Here is a 21093-nt window from a genome sequence, read left to right on the forward strand (position 1 = left end):
GTGCAATGCATTTTGTTGGTGATACATAATATAGATGCAGTGCACCCATGGGTGATGAAATATTTTTTTTACATATTGCGGTTGATCAAAATATGCCCTGGATGATGCTGAGCTTTGTCCTGAAGAGTTGCCCTGGATAATCCTGAGCTTTTCAAGAAATTTTGAAGCTGCAGTCACTCAGGCAAGTGGAGAGTATTCAATCAAAAGTTTGGTTTGCCTTGCAGTTGGAAAGGTCTCAAGGGGCAAGTCAATCTTGACCAGATGCCCAACCTCTGCTCCGTTCTTGTAGCCAGAATATTTAGAAATTAGTCCAATGTTTGGCTAATCGAGGTATCTCTGATGGTGATGGCAAGGATTATGTCATTAAATATCTCTGGTATATAGTTAGGTTCTCTCTTGTTAGAAATTGCCATTTGCCTCTCACATTTATGGTCTTTGCCTGATACCTTGTGACTTCAATGGGAATCAGCAGCTGGTCATTTGCCTGAATATTGTCTAGGTCATGCAATCATGAGCTGGATCATTTGCTGAGGAGCAGCAAATGGAATTGGGCATTATGGAACCATCAGCAAATATTCTCATTTATCTTTACCAATAAAGGATTTGATGAAGATCGTTGGGCCTTGAGCACAGCCTTGAGGAACTCCTGCAGTGATATTGTGCAGCTGGAATGATTGACTTCCAACAACTAGAATTTTGTGCAAGGTATGACTACAACCAATAGTGTTTTCACCTTGGGGCCCATTGATACCGATTTCATGAGGGATTCTGTCACTCTTGGTCAATGCTTTCTTGATGTCAAAGGTAGCAGCCCTCCCCTCACCTTTTCAAATTCAGCTGTTTGGTTCCTGTTAGGTCCAGGATGGGATTTAAATAAACCTATCATGTTCTGTACTTATCAGAATTCCTCACATTACAATGACAGTCCTTTAGTGCAAATGCCACTTTGAAGCATTAAAGTAATTATGCTTTGAATTACCTGAGCCAGCACTGTGGCCCTTGTCAGTGCTGTTTTTGTGGTGTGGAAAGCTTCTGTGGCATATGGCATCCACTGGATCATCTTGCTGCCGAGCTTGACGAAGTCTTACAGGGGCTGCTTGAGGGTGGCCGCTCCTGGTAGGAATGATGGTAGAAGTTAACCATCTCCAAGAACTCCTGCTGGTCTTTGGTTGTGCTCGGCTTGGGGAAATTTTGAATGGCCTCTACCTTGTCGGGCAGGGGCTTAGCTCCCTCTGGAGTGATGCGGTGTCCCAAGAAGTCTATTGTCTCTAAGCTGAACTGGCACTTGGCTGGGTTCACCGTGAGCCCAAACTGCTGCAGTCTGTTGAACAGGAGGGTCAGATGCGTCTTGTGAGTGCTGGCATCGGGGTTGGCGATGAGGATGTCATCTAAGTAGACGAAGATGAAATCGAGGTCCCTGCCAACCATGACCATTAGTCACTGGAACATCTGGGCCATGCTTTTTAGTCTGAAGGGCATCCGCAGGAACTCAAAGGCCAAAGGGTGTGATGATTGCCATTTTTGGAACGTCACTGGGGTGTACCAGGATCTAGTGGTATCCTTTGATGAGGTCCACCTTGATGAAGACTTGGCAGCCTTGTAGTCTCGTGGCAAAGTCCTGAACATGTGGGATGCAGGATCTGTCTGACACGGTTGCCTCATTCAGCCATCTGTAGTCACTGCATGGGCGCCAACTGCCAGAGCTCTTCTGCACTATGTGGAATGGGGAGGCCCATGTGCTATTTGAATGGCAGACGATCCCCAACTCCTCCATGACGGCAAACTTGGCCTTGGCTTGTTGGAGCTTGTCATGTGGGTGGTGCCGGACCTGTGCATGCACTGGGGGCGCAGCAGTCTTTATGTGGTGCTCCAAACCATGTAGCAGGTTAGCGTCATGGAAGTTTGGGGCTAGTAAAGCTGGGTACCTGGCCAGTACTCATCTCAATCCAGGGCATGGATCCCTAACAGCAGGAAGGAACGTTGCTGCAGGGTGATGGAGAAAAGACTGGATGTGGTAACATTCACTAACCAGCATCTCGTCATGTACACCAGCAGTTCATGTGCCCGTAGGAAGTCCACTCCGAGTAATGCCTGTCCCATGGCCATGATTGTGGACTCCCACTGGAAGACCATGTTTGCGATGTGGATGGTGACCAGGCGGATCCTGTAGCCCAGGATGGATGATCCATTGGCTGCTTGCAGGGTAAGGCCCTTAGGGTTGCATCTGGCCTTGAAATATGTCACGGGACGAGGCTGATTTCTGTGTCCGTGTCAGCTAGGAAGTCCCTTTTCATCTGTTGGTCTCTGAGATAGAGTAGACCTTTCAGAGCGCTAACCACTGAGGCCACTATCGGTGGCTGGCTTGCCTGTTTCCTGTCACCATGTTAGGTTTGGTAGTGTGGGGAGGGGGGGTTCCCCATTGGGCATTCTGGCCCTATTGGCCATGGTATAAACAGTATTCACCATACTTCTCTGTGCGCCCGTCACGTTGCTGCTTTGTCGCGGCCACTATTGGGAGTTTTTGGTGGGCTGGTCATGATGGCGGCACAGATGGGCTGCAGGTGGAGGGAACTCTGCCTCTTTGGCTACCAGGTGCAGGGTGCTGAAATCAATGTCTGAAACTGCTGAGGAAACTGTATGCCCATCTGCTAAGGCCACCATTTTATGCATGAGCTTGGAGGGATTCCTATCGCCCAGGCCCTGCATGTTTAGGATCCGAGGTTGAGTTCTAGGGAGTCGAGGAGGAACTGCCGGAACTGCTCATATTTACGCTCCATTTGGCAGGTTCTCCACGAAAGTATTTACTTTAGCAGCAGTGGCAACATCCAGAGCGCTGACAATGTGCCAGAACTTGGTGTTGTCTGAAACGATTCCCCTGATGTGGAACAGGGACTCAGCCAGATGCAGCAAGTTCCTTGGCTGGTTTGCCCAGAAGGATGGTAAATGCACGCGCATTGCATTGGTCTCAGCCATTGCAACTGTAGTAGTAGCGGATTCTTGCATTCTGATGGAACCGTCAGGGTCAGCATTACGAAATGAAGAGTCATCCACACAGTACGAGGGTGAACCAAAAATTGACTTTATTATTTGAATTTGCTGCGTTGCCCCGTGGGGAATGCCCACTTCCGGTGACGTATGTGCCAGCTTCCAGAAGTGACATCAGCATGTCACTCCTCGGCCAGCAGTGCGCCAGATGAAAGCAGGGGGTTCCCTTGGCTTGCACGTGGCACCAACCATTGGCTGCTTCTCAGTAGTGAAGGAGAGCCCGCACCATCTTGGGATGGCCAACTGCTGCGGCGATTCGGCCCATCCACCCGCACAGTCGCTCGGCCCACTACAAAGTTATCATTTGCATGCTTCTAAATTCACACTGCACTGAACATGTATATTGAGAAAAATACACTGTGGGTATGTATTATCAGAAGATATTTTCAAATTTAAACCATTTGTAGATTGTTAACCAGAATTTCTTTTCAGTAAAGAATGGGGATTAAACTTTTCCCTTGGGGTGACAAAATCAAGAATGTTTCAATTTTAAAAAAGTACATCTTAAGCTGCAACAGTAAGAGGAAGTATTTTCCCCTTGTGCAATTTACGCAGTCCTACAGACAATTCTTTTTCTAAATTGTGCTTTTGACAAGCTCACAGGGACGTGCTTAATGAGCCAGAGGTAAAGTCATAATCATTTGTATATCATGTTTTATATTTGGAAAAATGTGGAAAGTTTTGAAAATTATTTCTTGAACTAATGCTGAATCTCTCAAAGGGTTAGACATCTATGTTTTGATAAATTAGATTTTCATGCAAAGAGAAAGCCATAACTACAAGATGGTCATTATTGTTGCACCACATCATGATGGCTGTGGACTTCAGTTCCAAAGTTGACACATCTCTCACCATTCTCCTTTGCTGACGTCCATGTGGCATTTAATAGCCAGGCCAAGCTTGGTGGGATTATCCAGCATAACATTGGAGAGTTGCCATTCAGATACCAATTCAGAGGTGACTTTTGCATTGAAGACCCTCAAGGATTTCACTGGGTAAGTTATTACTTTAAAGTATTTTTCTTCAGTTTAATGTTTTTGATTTTTTTCGTAAATGCCTCTGAACATCACACTTAAAATATTGAAATCCACAGCATCTTTGAATAGAGACAGAACTCTGACCGAGCATTGTTTCTGTCAAAGCCTAACAAAGGCAGAGCCTTTGCACGTGTTATCTCATGACTATGTCATCAAGAGCAGATCCACAAACCATTATGAGTATCATATTCCTCCTTTCATGGTGCTGCAGGATTACTGAAATTGTCTCAAGGATAGGATTAAATATTTTAAGTGTGTTCTATTTTATTCTACCATTCACAACCCTGTCACAAATTTGTAAATGGACTTTGTTTTGCTTAAAGCATGTGAGGAATGTGACAGTATTAGATATCCACCAATTTTTATAAGATATGACGGTGACGATAAGTTCCACTAAAAATGCTCATTGAAAACTTTTGTATGATTAAAAATTTGTGCTAATATTATTTGACAATTGTATTAAAGCAAAATATAAAGATGCATTTGTTCCCATTGCCTGCACTCAATGCTCAAAATGGATGCGCTATTCAGAGATCTGGCATGGGAAGAGTTTATTAGGTGGATCGAAAAAGAGATTGGAGATTGTGCTCAAAGCTTTCTTGAAGAAATGTAACATCCCCCTGATGCCTGGGACTCTCTTGCCCACGACTGCTTAATGTTAAAGGAATTGGGAGGCTTGAGTCCATGCACTTGGAGAATAAAGAAGGCTTCTGTTAGTGGCAGGAGTTCACCACTTAATTGCTCACTGCCAAGGTTGTGGAACAGCCTTTTACAGGGAAAGCAAATGATGTCAAAAGACTACTTGAACATGGTTTTGATGCTGATCGCCTTACACCAGGTTGTGACAGAATACTTCATAAACCCACTATAAATACTTGAGGACAAAGGCAATTATAAAATAAATGGAGAATGACAGACAATTGAGTTTCAAAGTCATGCAATGTGATATGCTGTGAACGTACCTTGGACTCGATATATCACAGAAAATGTATCAAGCTATCCAAAACCACAGTGATATTTTTCTTTCCCTGTATTTATACACGATGTAGTTTATGAACAATAAGGCATGTGTACATATTTTCTAATAGCTCAATTCATTCAGCTCAATGAAGGTTTTTAATGCAATTAGAACAGTCTTCCGAAGGAAGTTCTTACTGGTCTGGAAAGTGGCCTACAGAATGCACCATGCTTTATGATATTAATACTAAATTAGCATCCTTTTGCATGCTTACTTTAAAACAAGTTGCAAATCTTAATATGTTCAGTTTTGAACTTGATTTTTAGTGATGGCAATTTCCACCGGATTTCAGTTCCCATTGACTTTATAGTTTGGTACAAAACAGTTTAAAACCTGTTGTGGTTTTATTGAAAATACCACAGTTATTAAAAAAATTGAAACAATGTCATTTTATAAATGTAGACTAGTAAAGAAGACATTCATAACATTAAAAAAGGTTCTAAATTAGATGCACTGGAACACATTTTACACGAATAGGTAAAATTAACACAAGATCTTTTGGGTCATTGAAGGAAATAGTAAAATAAAGCACATCCATACATTAATGCCAATTTTAATATTTTGGACAGATATATATATATATATATAAATATTGTTGAGAGAACAATCAAGACAAATGTTAATAGAATTGTTGTCTTGTTATTACAGTATTGTTGAGGAACATAATCAAAGTTATGCAGCATGAAAACAGGCCCTTCCATGTGAACAAGTGCCTATCTGAGCTAGGACCACATGCCTGCATTTGGCCTTTATCACCCTAATGTATTTCATTCTATGTTGTAAATATACTTAATGCATGTTTTCTAATTGTTTTTATATTTTAATGGAAATTGTCTCATCAAAATTATTCTGGGGTTTAGGTGGACATTAATCTTGTTGCACTTGGCAGCATATTTGATGGGAGGGAAACAACTCTTTTAAAAAAAAAACTACAGTAGTGAAAAAAATACCAGGACTTGTGCTATATGAATAGAAATGGTAAGTAACATTGTTGATTTTCACTGAAGCTATTCTAAAAATTTAATGGACATCAATATGATTTAATGTCCGCTGCATAAAGAAGATATGTAAATCTGTGATCTGTTCCTGTCAAACTGCCATTTATTTCTCTTGTATCTCTTAGGTCCATTTACTGCATAGAATTGTTTATGAATACAAGAAACAATCAAAGAGAGGCTGATTGGCCCCTTATTCTTGCCCCACCATTCAGTAAGTTACCAACTGATCTGTTAGAACACTACAGCACAAGAAATAGGCCCTTTGGCTTGACTAGTAAGTGCCGAACTGCTATTCTGCCTAGTCTCATTGACCTGCACCTCCATACCCCTCCCATCTATGTTTCTATCCACATTCACCACTCCTCTGTCTGAAGAAGATTCCCCCTAATGTCCCCTTTAAACATTTCATCTTTCACCCTTAACCCATGTCCCCTAGTTCTTGATTCACCTAATCTTGGTGGAAAGCCTGCATTTTACTCTATCTATATCCCTCACAGCTCAGTATATCTCAATGTTCTCATTCTACATTCCAGAGAACAGATTCCTAACCTAGCTTATCCTTTGTCATATCCAGCAAACCCTTGTAAATCTTCTCTGCACTCTTTCAACTTTATTCACATTTTTCCTGGTGGGTGACCAAAACTGAACCACATACTCCAAATTTAGCCTCACCAACTTCACCATAATGTCTCAAAAAGATCTCTTTATGATACTATCTACCTGTGAAGCCACTTTCAGAAAATGATGTTCCTAGAGTACTCCTCAGTGCCCTACCAATTGCTGTATATTTCCTACCTTGGTTGTCTTTCCAAAATGCAACACCTCACACTTGTCTGCATTAAATTCCATCTGCCATTTTTCCAGCTGGTACTGATCCTTCTGCTAGCTTCTTGTCCACAACCCTAATGTCATCTGCAAATTCACTAATCCAACTTCTTTGATATAGATGATGAACAGCAATGGACCCAGCACTGATCCCTGAGGCACACCACTAGTCACAGGCCTGCAGTCAGGCAGCAATCATATAACACTTCTCTCTGGCATCTCCCACAAAGCCAAAGTTTAATCTAATTTACTACTCATCCTGAATACAGAGTGTCTGAACCTTCTTGACTAACCTTCCATGCAGGATCATGTCCATACTGTACTGTTTATCCAATCTCTTAGAAAACCTTTCAATAACTTACCCACAGCTGACATCAGGCTCATCGACACATAGTTTCCCAGATTATCCTTTTTTAAACAGCAGAACAACATTAGCTACCCTCTGGTACCTCACCAATGGGTAAGTTTTAAATACCTCTTCTAAGGGTCATGCAATTTCTATACTAGCCAGTCTAAGGGGATATCTTGTCAGGCTTTGAGGATTTGTCCACCCTTATTTGCCTGAAGTCAGCAAGCACCTCCTCCTCTTTAATATGTGTAGGTTCCATGACCTCGCTGCTTGTTTGACTCGCTTCTATCAATTCTGTCAGTCTCTTGAGTAAATACAGATGCAAAAACCCATTTCAGATCTCCCCATTCTCTTTTGGCTCCATATATAACTGACCAGTCTGATCTTCAAGAGGACCAATCTTGCCCCTTGCTATCCTTAAAAGATTTGTAAAAGTCCTTAAAGATTTTTCTCCACATTGTCTGCCAAAGCAACCTCGTGTCTTCTTTCAGCCCTCCTGATTTTCTCATGTTTTTACTTGCATTTGTTATACTCTTCAAGTACCTCACTTGCTCCTTGTTGCTGTACATCTTCCTAACCAGCTCCTCAATATCCCTCAAAAAGCAAGGTTCTCCAATCCAGCTAACTTCACCTATAATTCTGGCAGGAACCTACAAATGCTGTACTCTCCAGATTTCAACTGAAGGCCTCCTACTTACCAAGCACACCCTTGCCAGAAAATAACTTGTCCCAATCCACATTTGCCAGAACCTTACTCCAATTTAGATTCTCATTTTGAGGAGCAGACCAATCCTTATCCATAATTATCTTTCAATTAATGGCATTAGGATCCAGAAACCCAAAGTGTTCCACAACACACACTTCCATCATGTGTCCCGTCTCATTCCCTGGTTGAAACCTCCATATATTTTCCTGAACGCATTTGACAAACTCTATCCAGCCCTTTTACAGTGTAGCAGTCCCAGTCAATATGTGAAAAGTAAAAATCACCTACTATTACAAATTTGTTTCCTGCAGTTGTCTGCTATCTCCCTGTAGATATGCTCCTACAATTCTCGCTGACATTGGGTGGTCTCTAATATAACCCTATTAATATGGTCATCCCTTTCCCATTCCTCAGTTCTACCCACTGGACTGTTCTGTCTGAGCACTTGCCTGACTAGCAATGCATCCCTTCCCCTCACTTATGTCCAACACCCTCCTGCATCCAAGTCTTACTAATGGCTATAGTCTTAATTCCATGTGCCAATCCATGCTCTAAGATCATATGCCTTTCCTACAATAATCCTTGCATTGAAATTGACGCAACTCAGAACATTATTCCCACCATGTGTAACCTTTTGATTTCTGTCTTTGTATGCAGACTTAACATAATCTTTTTCTTCCTCCATTTCACTATTTGTTCTGGCACTCTGGTTCCCAAATCTAGTTTAAATCCCTGGAGCAGCACGAGCAAACTTTCGTGCAAGGATATTAGACCCCCTCCAGTTCAGATGCCAAACTTATCTGAAAGAGAAAGTCAGCAGGTCAACTGTCTTTATAAGGCAAAGGTAAAAATAAATAACCAATATTTTGGATGAGCCCTTCATCAAGGTATGGAAAAATGTCAGCAGGCATCTGACCAAAAGAATAAAGGAAGGGGCAGATGTGGTCACAAAAGCAGGAGGTGATGGGGACAGCAGTGAGCAAGGGGAGAGGGATGGCTGGGGGAAGGGAGGGAGGAGAACTGGAAAGGGGAAGGGGAGAGCAGGTTAGCAGAAACCAGAAAAGTCATCATTAATGCCATTTGGTTGGAGAGTGCCTAGATATAAAATCAGGTGTTGTGCCTCCAATTTACAGGTGGTCCTGGTGGGATAGAACATAAGGCCATGGACAGACATGTGACTGTGGGAATGTGTAACAGAACTGAAATGGTTGGCTACTAGGAGGCCTCTGTCACTGTAGCTGATAGAGCAAAGGTGCTCAGCAAAGTGATCTCCCAATCTGCACTCAGTCTTTCCAATGTAGAGAAGGCCACAAAGGGAGCACCAGATGCAGTAAATTACTCCTGCAGATACACAAGTGAGGCATTGCTTCACTTGAAAGGCCTGTTTGGGGCTCCAAACTGAGGTGAAAGAGGAGGTGTAGGCACAAGTGTTTCACCTCCTGTAGCCATAGGGGGAGGTGCTGGTGGGAGGGATGAGTGCATGAGGGCATCATGGAGGGACTGGTCCCTATGGAAAGCAGAGAGAGGAGGAGAGGGGAAGATGTGCCTGATAGTGGGATTTTGCTTTAAGTGTCATAAATTCCAGAGGATAATGTGTTGAATGCAGAGGCAGGTGGGATGGTAGGGAAGGATAAGGGGGATTTTATGTTTGTTGCATCTGGGGGCAGAGGGGGCCAGGACAAATGAGCAAGAAATGGAGGAGATGTGGGTGATTTTATGGTGGTGGTGGGGAAGCCACGTTTGTGGAAGAAGGCAGATATTTCGGAAGATCTGAACTGAAGACCTCATTTTGGGAACAGATGTGGTGGAGACAGAGAAATTGAGAAGGGTTAGAATCCTTGCAGGGAACAGGATATGAGGAAGTGTAGTCAAGGTAGTTGTAATATATGTCAGTGGAAAGCTCGTCTCCCAAGATGGAGACAGAGAGACCCAGGAAGGGGAGAGTGTTGTCGGAGATGGACCAGGTGAGTTTTAGGTCAGGGTGGAAGTTGGCTGTAAAGTGGATGAAATTAACAAGCTCATCACAGGTGCAACAGGCAGCTTCGATGTAGTCAATCAATATACCAGAGGAAGAATTGAGGGGTCTTGCCTTTGTAGGCTTGCAGCATGGATTGCTCCACAAAGCCCACAAATAGGCAGGTGTATCTGGGACCCATGTGAGTACCCATGCCTTCTCCTTTGCTTTGGAAAAAGTGAGGCAAGTTAAAAGATAGGTTGTGTAAAGTGAGGACAAGTTCTGGGTCTCTGGTCCAGAAAGAAGTGAAGTGCTTGGGGGATATAGGTATAAAGGGATTGGCCATCCATCGTGAAGATGAGGTGGTCCAGTTCAGTGAATTTAAAGAGATGGAGGGATTGGTCCAGGGAGAAGGTAGTCAAAATGAAACTAGTTTAGTGGACAAGAGCAGAAACAATGGGACTACCTGGATGGTTAGGTTTTTGTATCTTGGGTAGTAGGTAGAAATGAGGAATGTGGGGATGGGAGATAATGAGATTGGCAGCCATGGGAAGGAGGTGATCAGTTGTGATGAGGTTGGAGATGGTGTTTTGGAAGTGGATTGATGAGCTGTGGGAGGGGTAGATAGGAGGAGGTGTCTGAGAGCTGTTATCTGGCCTCAGGAAGGTGGAGGTCAGTGCCCCCCCTTACTGTTTTGCTCAGCCTCCCTCCCTTCACCTAGCCATCCCTCCTTCTGATTACTGTTGTCCCCTCCCTCCCATCACGTCCTGCCTTTGCAACCACCCCTACCCCTCCTCCCCTTACTTTTTTGCTCAGACAGTTTTCCATCCCTTGATGAAGGGCTAAAGTCCAAATTGTCATTTATCTATTTTTACCATTGCTAGATAAAGGACATTGTTTGACCTGCTGAGTTTCTCCAGCATCGTGTGTTTTTATTCAACCACGGTGTCTACAGATTTTCATGTTTTACTTCCCTGGAAGAGAGCCCAATATCTAGACATCTGAAGCCCTCCCTCCGCATCAACTCTTTAGCCACATTATTATCCTACTTCTAACCTCACTGGCATTCCTAAGATCACAACCCTGGAGGTTCTGTACCTTAAATATGCATCAAACTCCCTGAACTCACTTTGCAGGACCTATTCTTGAGATTGATGTCGACTCGATCCAAGATATCCTGGACATTGGCACCTGGGAGGGAACCTAACATCCATGGGTCTTGATCTCATCCACAGAACCTCTTACCTGTCCCTTAACTATTGAATACTCTATCACTACAGCCCACCTTTTCTCCCCTCTTCCCTTCTGAGACACCAGGAGAAACTCCATGGCAGAGACCTGACTACTATGGCTTGTCCTTCATAGGTCATCCATCTTAACAGTTTGCAAAACAGTATTGAGGGGAATGGCCACAGGGGTACCCTGTACTGTTCCTTTTTCCTCTCCTTATTGTCACCCAACTACCTTCCTCCAGCCTCTGAAGTGAGAATGCCTCCCTGTAACCCATATTTATCATCCCTTCAGCCTCTCGAATGATCCAGAGTTCATCCAGCTCATTTCCCTAACACACAGTTTGTCAGGAGCTGCAGCTGGATGTAAGGGACATTGTGGCTTCCACTGCTCTCTCTGACCTCGCCTGTCCTTCTTGATGAATCCTTTTTTTCCTCTATAGAGCTGTTGTTACAGCCAACTCCTGCACTATTTCCTCAGCCTCTTCTTGCTGACGCCTCTCAGTCACACACACACACTAGACATTCCTCTGCAACTCCTATTCCTTTTATTGGCTGTAGTTAATTAGCCAATCTTTCACAAGCACCTACTGTATATACTCGTGTAATAGTTGGGTTTGGGGACCAATTTTTCAGATCAAATTTGAGGGTTCAACATTTACATGGATACTACTTTTGACTGCTGTTAGTACCTGCTTTGTTCAAGCACTGGGTGGTAAATCCACATTCGGAGTGTTAAAAGCTCAAATGGGTGGGTGGCCGGGGCGAGGAACCACAGACCGGGTATCATGAGCTCCGGTGGGCTGGTTGAGGTGAGGATCCACGTTTGGGGTATTGGGAGCTCCAATGGCTGGGCAACCTGGGCGAGGATCCATATTTGGGGCGTCGGGAGCACGGATGGGCGGGTATCTGAGGCGAGGGTTCATGACTGATGCATCGGGAGATCAGATGGGCAGGTATCCGAGGTGAGAATTCGCAGTTGATGCATTGGTTGCTCAGATGGGTAGGTGGTCGACTTTTACACGAGATCCACTATAACACAAATATATACAGTACCTTTACCAGTGCTTTTAAATGCACTCATTCCATCTTACTGTTGTTGAAAGGAAACTCACAAGCACTTATCTTAACCAGCGCTTCTTAACATTCCAGGTCTCGCCACTGCTCAAAAGAAACTACCTTTACTGGTGCTTCTAAATGTTCTTGCTATTGGCCACTGTCCTCCACTAGACACCCTATTTCTGTTTATTTTGTCATTAATTGATTTAATTTTGCTGAATCTATCCAAAAATTAAGCTTTTTATTTATTAAATTTAAAATATAATATTTATGTGATTAATTATCTACTTGGTGAAATGGATGTATGGAAGACTGGGTAAGTCAGTTTTTTTTAAGCAGCGGCAAGTCTTGCAGCGAGAGCGGGAAGGTTTAAAGCACCGGAAAAGGCATTGAATGATCGGCTAATTAACTGTAGTCAATACAATTGCATCAGAGCAAATGGCTTGGAAAAAAATTTTTTGTCATTATTATTAAGATGACTTTCCAAAGTTATTTAACTTAATTTTTCCAAGCTTCTACTAGGAAAACTATTGTTACATTCATTTGCATTATGCACTGTACCATAGTGTAGAACCAGAGGCCATTAATCGAGTATTCACATGTTCAACTCAAGTCATTAAACTGGGGATCTGTTGTAAAAACAAATCTGATTCACCCATGTGATCACTCTCTTAATTGCATCCCTAGTTCAACCAATTATGGATACACAGTAAATGCTGCTGTTATCAGTGGATTCCAAGAGAACGAAAAAGTTAAAGAGTATAGTCAAAGAAATGAAATTATGCATAACAGATTAGGTTGCAATTTTGTACTATATATTGAAATTTGGTCTGTTTTTCCAGTGGACTACAAACCACTGGGTAGCATTTAAGAAATGGGCCATTCACCTTGAAAATCTCACTGTTAAATAACTTTAAAAATCCCGATAATATGGTTGAGATTTGCAGGTAAATGTTTCATGTATAACCATAAAGTTATGACAATGCAGATCAGTCCATATTAAAGGCTTTCATTAAGGTATCAAGGTCTCCTACATGTGCTGCTTGAAAGAGCTCAGGCTGGTCCATCAGGGAGAGTGCTATTCTAACAGCTGTCCAGATGCTGCCTGAAATAAACTGGTGGCAGAACTGTGTGCTTCGACTCTTCCTCTGCAAGTTCAAAGCTGTGAGGAAGTTGCTGACAGCTTCTCTGTTTGAAATACAAAGTTTTAAATTAATGATTAATTTTATAATAAATTTGTACACTTATTTTTCACATTATTATTGAGATTTTACTTCAGTTTTTAAATTATGTAATTCTCTTAAATACAGGTACTCCCCGCCCATAGGCCTATGCGTCTTGCATCTATCCGCGCACAAGACCGAATATTTTTTTAAAAATTAAATACTGTACAATTAGCATCCACCATCATCCCCGCCGGGAGCCCGAGGTGGCACCACCTCACAACCTACATTGTGATTTGGTACGCGTGCACAGATTGCCATCGCTCTCTTCCCCTCCCCAGCGACAGCAATCTGTGCATGCATTCCAAATCACTTTTATAAATCAGCGTTGGGTCCATCAAAACATGTTTCCTTGACGTCACTACAAGAGTGAGAAAAATGAAAGAAAAAATATAAAAATTTACGCGATTATAGTGAAAATAGGTCCTCTGGAAAATAATGCCTCTAGCAAGAGCTGGCTGTCATGTTGTATAACAAGAATACAGGGAAATTCATGTGTCCATTCCAAGATATGACTGGTCAGCCAGGTTGGAACACGGATGTATGTTGGGGAGTATCTGTACAGCATAACAGTCTTTGACTTGGCAACATTGAGAAGGACTGGGAAATGACAGGTTTGCCATTTCCATGAGGGAAAATACATTTAAATGATTATACAGTTATAGATTGGAATAAAACACAAATCTTGAGAATGAGGTACATTAGGTTTTAAAAGGGTGGGGTTGAAGCATATCAGCTCCTGTCTGAGTGGCAACATGGATATGTTCCAGTTCACCTATTGTAGCAACATGTCTATGGCGGGTCCAATCTCACTGGCTCTACACTAGCTCTACACAAAGGAAGGCGCAGTGGGTGAGCAAACAAATCTTTGGGAGTCACTATCTCGGAGGATATTTCCTGGACCCAACACACTAACGGCATCGTGAAGAAAGCAAGTCAGTGCCTCTACTTCCTCAGGAGTTTGCAGAGGTTTGGTGTGACACCAGAAGCCCCGGCAAATTTCTACAGATGGGTGGTGGAAAGTGTGGTGACTGACTGCATCACAGTCTGCTAATGGAGACACCAAAACCCCTGAACGCAAAGCCCTCAAAAGGTAGTAGGCACAGCAGGGACATCACAGGCAAAACCCTCCCTACTATCGAGATTGTCTACAGGGAACACTGCCGATGGAGAGCAGCAGCAATCATCAAAGATTCACACCACACAGCCCACGCTCTGTTCTTGCTGCTGCCATGAGGAAAGAGGTATAGGTGTCACAAGACTAGCACCACAAGGTTCAACAGTAGCTGCTACCCCTCCACCAAAAACTCAATCAGAGACTCATTTAAGGACTTGTGTACTTTACTGATTTTTAAAATTCTCTATATATTGCAGTTTGTTTACATGTGTACGTTGTGAAGTTTTTTTTGCACTACCAATAAGTGGTAATTCTGCCTCGCCTGCAGGAAAAAGAATCTCAGGGCTGTATTTGATGTCATGTATGTACTCTGACAATAAATCTGAAATCAATATTTGAATTTTATGATAATAACTTTTTATATTTCATTGCTGCAGGCTTAATATTTGCAGCATCGATGATTTTAACATCCCTGACAATATAAAGGCAGCCTATTTAGCATAGCAGTTAGTGTAATGTCAGCACCATGAACCCAGGTTAAAATTCAGCACTGTCTGTAAACAGTTTGTCCATTCTCTTTGCAACCGTGTTGCTTCTTCAATGTGCTCCAGTTCCCTCCCACATTCCAAAGATGTACAGGTTTATTAGGATAATTGGTCACATGGGTGGCACGGGCTCATGGACCGGAAAACCCTGTTGTAAACCTGCTGCATCTCTGAATTTAAAATCAAATTTTAAAGATTTTTCCCCCTCTAAAGTTAGCCAGAGGTATTTAACATTTTCATTTCAACTTTGAAGTTAAATTTTAACTTGTTAATAATGCTGCAGATAATCATCTTTTCCCCTTAAAAATTAAATGCCCCTCGTCGCTGGAAATATTTCAAGGTATTAACAAAACCCTTAAAATTAAAATCATTGGAAAGATGCAAACAAAGTTACCATTTCAAAAAAATTTCTTCCTCACAGCTGTAACATCTCCACCAAAATTAATTATCTTGTAGGTCTGTGGTAAGTCTCACGTCACACAAGATAAGTGAGCAGATTGTCTCGTTTAAATGCTGTAAATCTCACTGTGGGGGGTCAGTAGCAGAGAGCACTGCCAGATTCACTGGATGGAATTTGCCAGCGATAGCAGAGCTAAAGTCCAGCAATTTGTGGCGGCCTACATTACCGGCCCCAACAACAAACTCATTGCATTTGCTGGCAAGGCTGATTCATTTCCTAGCTATATATTCCTGACCAAAACCGATTGCTCCTTTTCTTCTTTCAACAGATGCTATCTGACCTATTGAGTGTTTCCACCATTTTATTTTTGCTCTTACTTAAGACTTTTAGTGCTTTCTTCAATTTTCAGATATTTTTGAGTAAAATAATAAAGTTTTGTGCTGGGTTTTCAGAAGCTGTATAATGTTGGTCAATGGTGAGTGGGGCCCTGGCATTGGATTCCTCATGAAGTCCGAGGCAAGAGTGAAGGGTGAAAAAGCACGGGCTAAACGTGGTGAAGGAACAATAAATCTAATTCAAAGGAGGGAAAGATAAGTATTATCTTGTATTTTGCAAAATTTGATTTAAAAACACTTTTCAATAATTAAGAATGATCAATTATTCTTTGGTTTTTTAATCAATTTTAAACATTTTATTTTTCATAATTTTGTATGGATATAAATTGTGGCTTTGAAAATATTTAGCAGATGAGAAAGATGGATCAACCCAGGATGTGGTTTTGAAAATATTTAGCAGATGAGAAAGATGGATCAACCCAGGATGTGGTTTTGAAAATATTTAGCAGATGAGAAAGATGGATCAACCCAGGATGTGGTTTTGAAAATATTTAGCAGATGAGAAAGATGGATCAACCCAGGATGTGGTTTTGAAAATATTTAGCAGATGAGAAAGATGGATCAACCCAGGATGTGTTAACCAGCTGGCTGTACTTTTTCCAGCTCTTTTATGGCACATTTTGTTTTGGCCTAACCTTGTGACAACAAGTTGGGCAAGGTCTCCTTAGTTAGGATCAGAAGCTTCAGGCACAAGTTCACACTGCGAAAGGTAGACCTGTGGTGAATAGCTGATGGCAGCATTCCCCGACTCATCATTTGACTGCCAAAACAAAAATATCCAGTCTACTAGTAAGTTGAATAAAATTTCCTCAAAAGCTCTAACATTGCCTTGTTGTAAAATTCTATTTTGTATTTTGGGTTGTAAAATACATGTGTGGTCCTGATAACAACCGTGTTAACCTTCACCAGTGTCTCAAATATATTTACATTTCAAGGAAAGACCTTGCAGCTTTCATCATGTAAACTCATGAGGTCAAGTGCAAGCCATGACTCACAGTTAAATCTCTTGGGGCTAAACACTCCTTTAAGGATTTTGCACCTGACCTAGGCCTGCTTTTTGGCAGAGGACAGAGGGACCAATGTCTTGTCCAGGATGAAACTTTGACATGTAAAAACCAGAACCCGAAGTGTCTTCCAGGTAGCTGTAAAGAATCTCTCTGCTCTTTATAAAGTCCATTGGACTCTCCCTGGTTTTCTGGCAAATATTCACTCTTAGGCCACCATTCCTAAACATTATCTGGTCATTATATTTCTGAAGTATTTCAGGACCTTGCTAGATTCAAAATAAACTGTTATGAAGAGATCCAAAATTGTAACTGAAACTACACTTCCAAAAATAAATGGATTGGTTTTGAAGTCCTTTGGAACACCATGAGGTTATAATAAGTATCATGTTAATCATAGCTTGTAATGTGAATACATGCACACAAATATACCTACATGTTATTACAGGAAACAAAGTAATATCTCAAAATCCCAATTTTTTTCATCAACTGTATGGTAAAAATGCATTTACTGGTGCCCACATGCTAATCACAATATTATGGTGGGAATGTTTTTTTCCTATCTTGGGAAATTGTAAAAGATTACAGAGGAATAAAGCAAGAACAATAAATTGTAGAAATGCATGCCTTGATTGACAAACAGGTTTAAAGAATTAAAAGTATTCAAAACCCTTTTCGAATGACAAAATTGATTAAAACACAGCTAAATTTTGTCCTTACTTGTAAGCTCCCAGGTTTATGCAACTGATTCCCAGATTGTACCTTGACCGGATGAAGCCAGGTTGAATTTCCAAAGCCCTTTGATAGGCTTCAACAGCTTCTTCACTCCGATCTCCGTTGGCCAAGGTGGCTCCCAGACGATTCCATAATAAATAATCCTGGGAAAGGAAAATCTATTTTTAAAGATCTTCGCCATATTCTTTCTACATGACAACATGTTTGCATTTCCTCACGTTAAAAAAAAAATCTAACTTGGAATAATCATGGAAGTACGGTCTTTGACATTCCCTTTTATATTTATCTATATTTGCTTCGCCATCAAGTTAAAATAAATAATAATTTATTGCAACATTTAAGAAACATTTGGATGGATCTCTCGATAGATTTAGACCTTCTGACATTGTTTGGGTAGTGACATTTATTTTCTTCAATAAATTATCCTAAGGACCAAAATAATTGTGGAATGTTTTGAAATAAAATTGCCCCAATATTTAAGACAAAGTAAGATTTTACCTGTGGTCTAATTGTGAGGGCAGCATTGAATGCTTCAACAGCTTTATCATATTCTCCACTGAGGTTAAAAAGTACACCCAGTCCAGTCTGCAGGTCTGGATCTATTGTCTCGGAATTCTGATGAGCAGCTTTCAAAAACAAATCTTTCACTTCTGCAAGGAATAAACTATAAAGATTTAAAGTTATTGAGTATCAATTAACAGAACATTTTCCCATTTATAAGTGGACCATTTACAAATCACGGTCAAAAGTAGATCATGCTGGTATCTGTGAAATACCAGTAGCAGTAATTATGTTAACCGAACAAATTCTTCATTTAATATTTTATTTATATTTTTAAAGCAACAATCACAATTATTAATAATAAATTTAAAACATTATACGTATCCCTCCATCCCCACCCCCACCATCCCTCATAAAAGAAAAACAAAGAGAAAAAAGGAGAATGTCAAAAATTCAATTCAATAACTAAAAAATCACTACTGGAACAAGTTATTGAGAACTCTAAATTTTCAAACCAACATATTGTAAATATGGGCTCCATATTTTCAAAAGGAAATGATATTTATTATGTAAATTATTAGTTATTTTTTCAAGTGGAATATTAAAGGTAAAACTCCTACTTCCGCTTTTATTTTTGTTGGATAATATTGAAGTGACTAGTCTTAAATCAAGACTAACTATGTATCAAATCAAATTTTTACAATGAGCTTTAGCTATTTCTAGGAAATATATAGCTATTACATGGAAATCAGTTGTAGATTTAGGAATGCAGGGATGGTATGTTGAATTATGATCTTCATCAAATTCTTAAACATTAATTTGAATTTACCTTCCTCCCATTTCTTTGGATTCCCTTTTTCCAAGAGCTGGAGACCCAGTTTTTCCTCTTATAAGATACTTGTACTTGGAGTTGTGCCTAATCCAATTTTTTAGGGTTTCACTGGCCTCTTGTTGCAGACCTGTGTTGGTGAGACTTACTGCTAATGACATAAGGGCATCCAAGTTGCAAGACTGCAGTTCAAGACATCTAGAAAAAAAAGTAAACATGTACGAGGCTCCATTCTATGTCATCTCCTTAGAAACAGCCTGATACAACAGGAGACTGAGGAAAATTATTATAGTAAAATTACATAATATACATGAGAAATTTTTATCAGTTTAATCAGGCAACTTGATGAATTCCAAATGTACATTCTTTGACTTTGATATATGTGATAACAGAATGTAGTTACATGCATCTGTATATTTAACAGAATTCAGGGACTTAGTACAATGATTTTTTTTTAAAATCATACATCACCCAAAATATTTTATTAATAAATATACTATTAAAATGCACCTGCAAATAGCAAATCGGAACTTGGCGATCACATGACCATGCTATTTACTAATTAGCAATGTAAGTACAGTATTCATGTCTGAATTCTACTGCCAAATGTATCAAACAACAATGGACTAGATAAATTCTGGAACATTAAAGATCCTTCTTAGTTTTTCAAGTAATTCTGTTTTTTTTAAATATTTCTTAGCTTTTCACTCTCTAGTATTCATCCAATGTTCTTGATTTCTTTAAAACCTAAAATGTATTGACAGTGCGAGTAGATCGGACAGGTCTTTGTTCTCTAAAGATCACATGAATGGAAAATTACCTTATTTAAGATAGAATATTCTCAGAGAATTGGCAGGATTAATGCTGTGGTACTCTGTCCCCAGCTTGTGAAATTGGAGTACATCATAACCTCAGCAGAAGGGTTTGCACTGAAGTGATATGAACTCCTCTATTCAGGTTACAAATGTTTGAAATTCTTTAATTCAATCTGTGACATTTCGTGGAAATGAAATGACATGATATGGAGATTGGATTGGATAGAAAAGTGAAGCAGATGTGGAAGCTCAGTCATTATTTGATTCTTGGATTAATGGACTGTACTGCTTTATTCCTGCTCCTCATACAAATAAATACCAAAGACAAACAGTTAGTTGGAGACAGATGATAGAGGAGGCCATTAGATAGGCCCTCTCTCCATTGTTCTTCAGACCTGGTCGAGCAATTTGTAGGAACTATCCTGCCCTTCCCCCCACCCCCCCAATCATTGTCTTGGGAAATTATAAAGTGGAATCATCAAATACACAATCTTCCCAAATTTCATGCATCAATGCACACAACCATTTGGTTCAGCGGGTTTAAAAAAGCTCACAGAGAATCAGATTTCTTCATTCATTTTCCTTGTAACCTATCTCCCCACATTCACATCAACTCTCCCCGATTCTACCTATGCAACAATTTAAAACAACTAATTATCCCACCATGTAATCGTTTCAGAAAATGAAATATCTGAGAAACCCACGTGAATGTGCAAACTCCAAGGCAGGTCAGGATCAAACCCCTACTGCTGCAGCAGGTGCAACTCGGGGTGTGTGGGGGGGGGGTACTTAAAAACGGTTATCTTACGCTCATGCTTGGCTCTGTATAGCTGAGGATATTTTGCCTTTTGCTCTGACCATCAATTACCCCACTTAACTGGATGTAGCTGGCCAATAGAAATTAGAATTCATTCCTTAATTGCGAATCAACTCAACTCAAACTGCAGCCTCCTGCATAATGTAGATGTTTATCACTTGACGGTGCCAACATACTTTTACAAGGGACACACAGGAGACTGCAGATGGTGGAATCTAAACTCCATCTTCTGGAGGAACTCAGCAGGTCAAGCAACAACAATGGGAGGAAAAGAACAGCAGACATTTCAAGCCAAAGCCCTTTAATCATCTCAAAACATTGACCACTTTCTCCCACTGATGCTGCTTGACCTGCCGAATTCCTCTGGCAGTGTGTTATACTTAAACGAGAGTCTATGTAAAGACAATGATGGGAACATCAGAATTCAATGTCAATGTTTCTACGAAAGTAGCAGTAAATGGGTGAAACAAATTAGCCTAACAATCAAAATCA

The 21093-nt window shown here is 40.8% G+C and overlaps 1 protein-coding gene across 10 annotated transcripts in view; it reads right to left on the reverse strand.

Annotated features, from left to right (window-relative positions):
- Positions 1 to 21093, reverse strand: part of pex5la (peroxisomal biogenesis factor 5-like a) — a 126608-nt gene that overhangs the window by 1231 nt on the left and 104284 nt on the right. For 7 of the 10 annotated variants that reach the window (XM_069896993.1, XM_069896988.1, XM_069896996.1 and 4 more), the window contains 4 exons: positions 18970 to 19167; positions 18138 to 18303; positions 17625 to 17782; positions 10712 to 13408 (listed from right to left, as the gene is read on the reverse strand). In XM_069896993.1, the coding sequence (XP_069753094.1) occupies positions 13210 to 13408; positions 17625 to 17782; positions 18138 to 18303; positions 18970 to 19167 (721 nt within the window). In that variant the 3' untranslated portion in view covers positions 10712 to 13209. Of the gene's footprint in view, positions 1 to 10710; positions 13409 to 16535; positions 16661 to 17624; positions 17783 to 18137; positions 18304 to 18969; positions 19168 to 21093 lie in introns of those variants that run through there. The other 3 variants (XM_069896990.1, XM_069896989.1, XM_069896997.1) reach the window with 3 other exon arrangements.

This window comes from Narcine bancroftii, chromosome 9 (genome assembly GCF_036971445.1).
Source record: "Narcine bancroftii isolate sNarBan1 chromosome 9, sNarBan1.hap1, whole genome shotgun sequence".
Lineage (NCBI taxonomy): Eukaryota > Metazoa > Chordata > Chondrichthyes > Torpediniformes > Narcinidae > Narcine > Narcine bancroftii.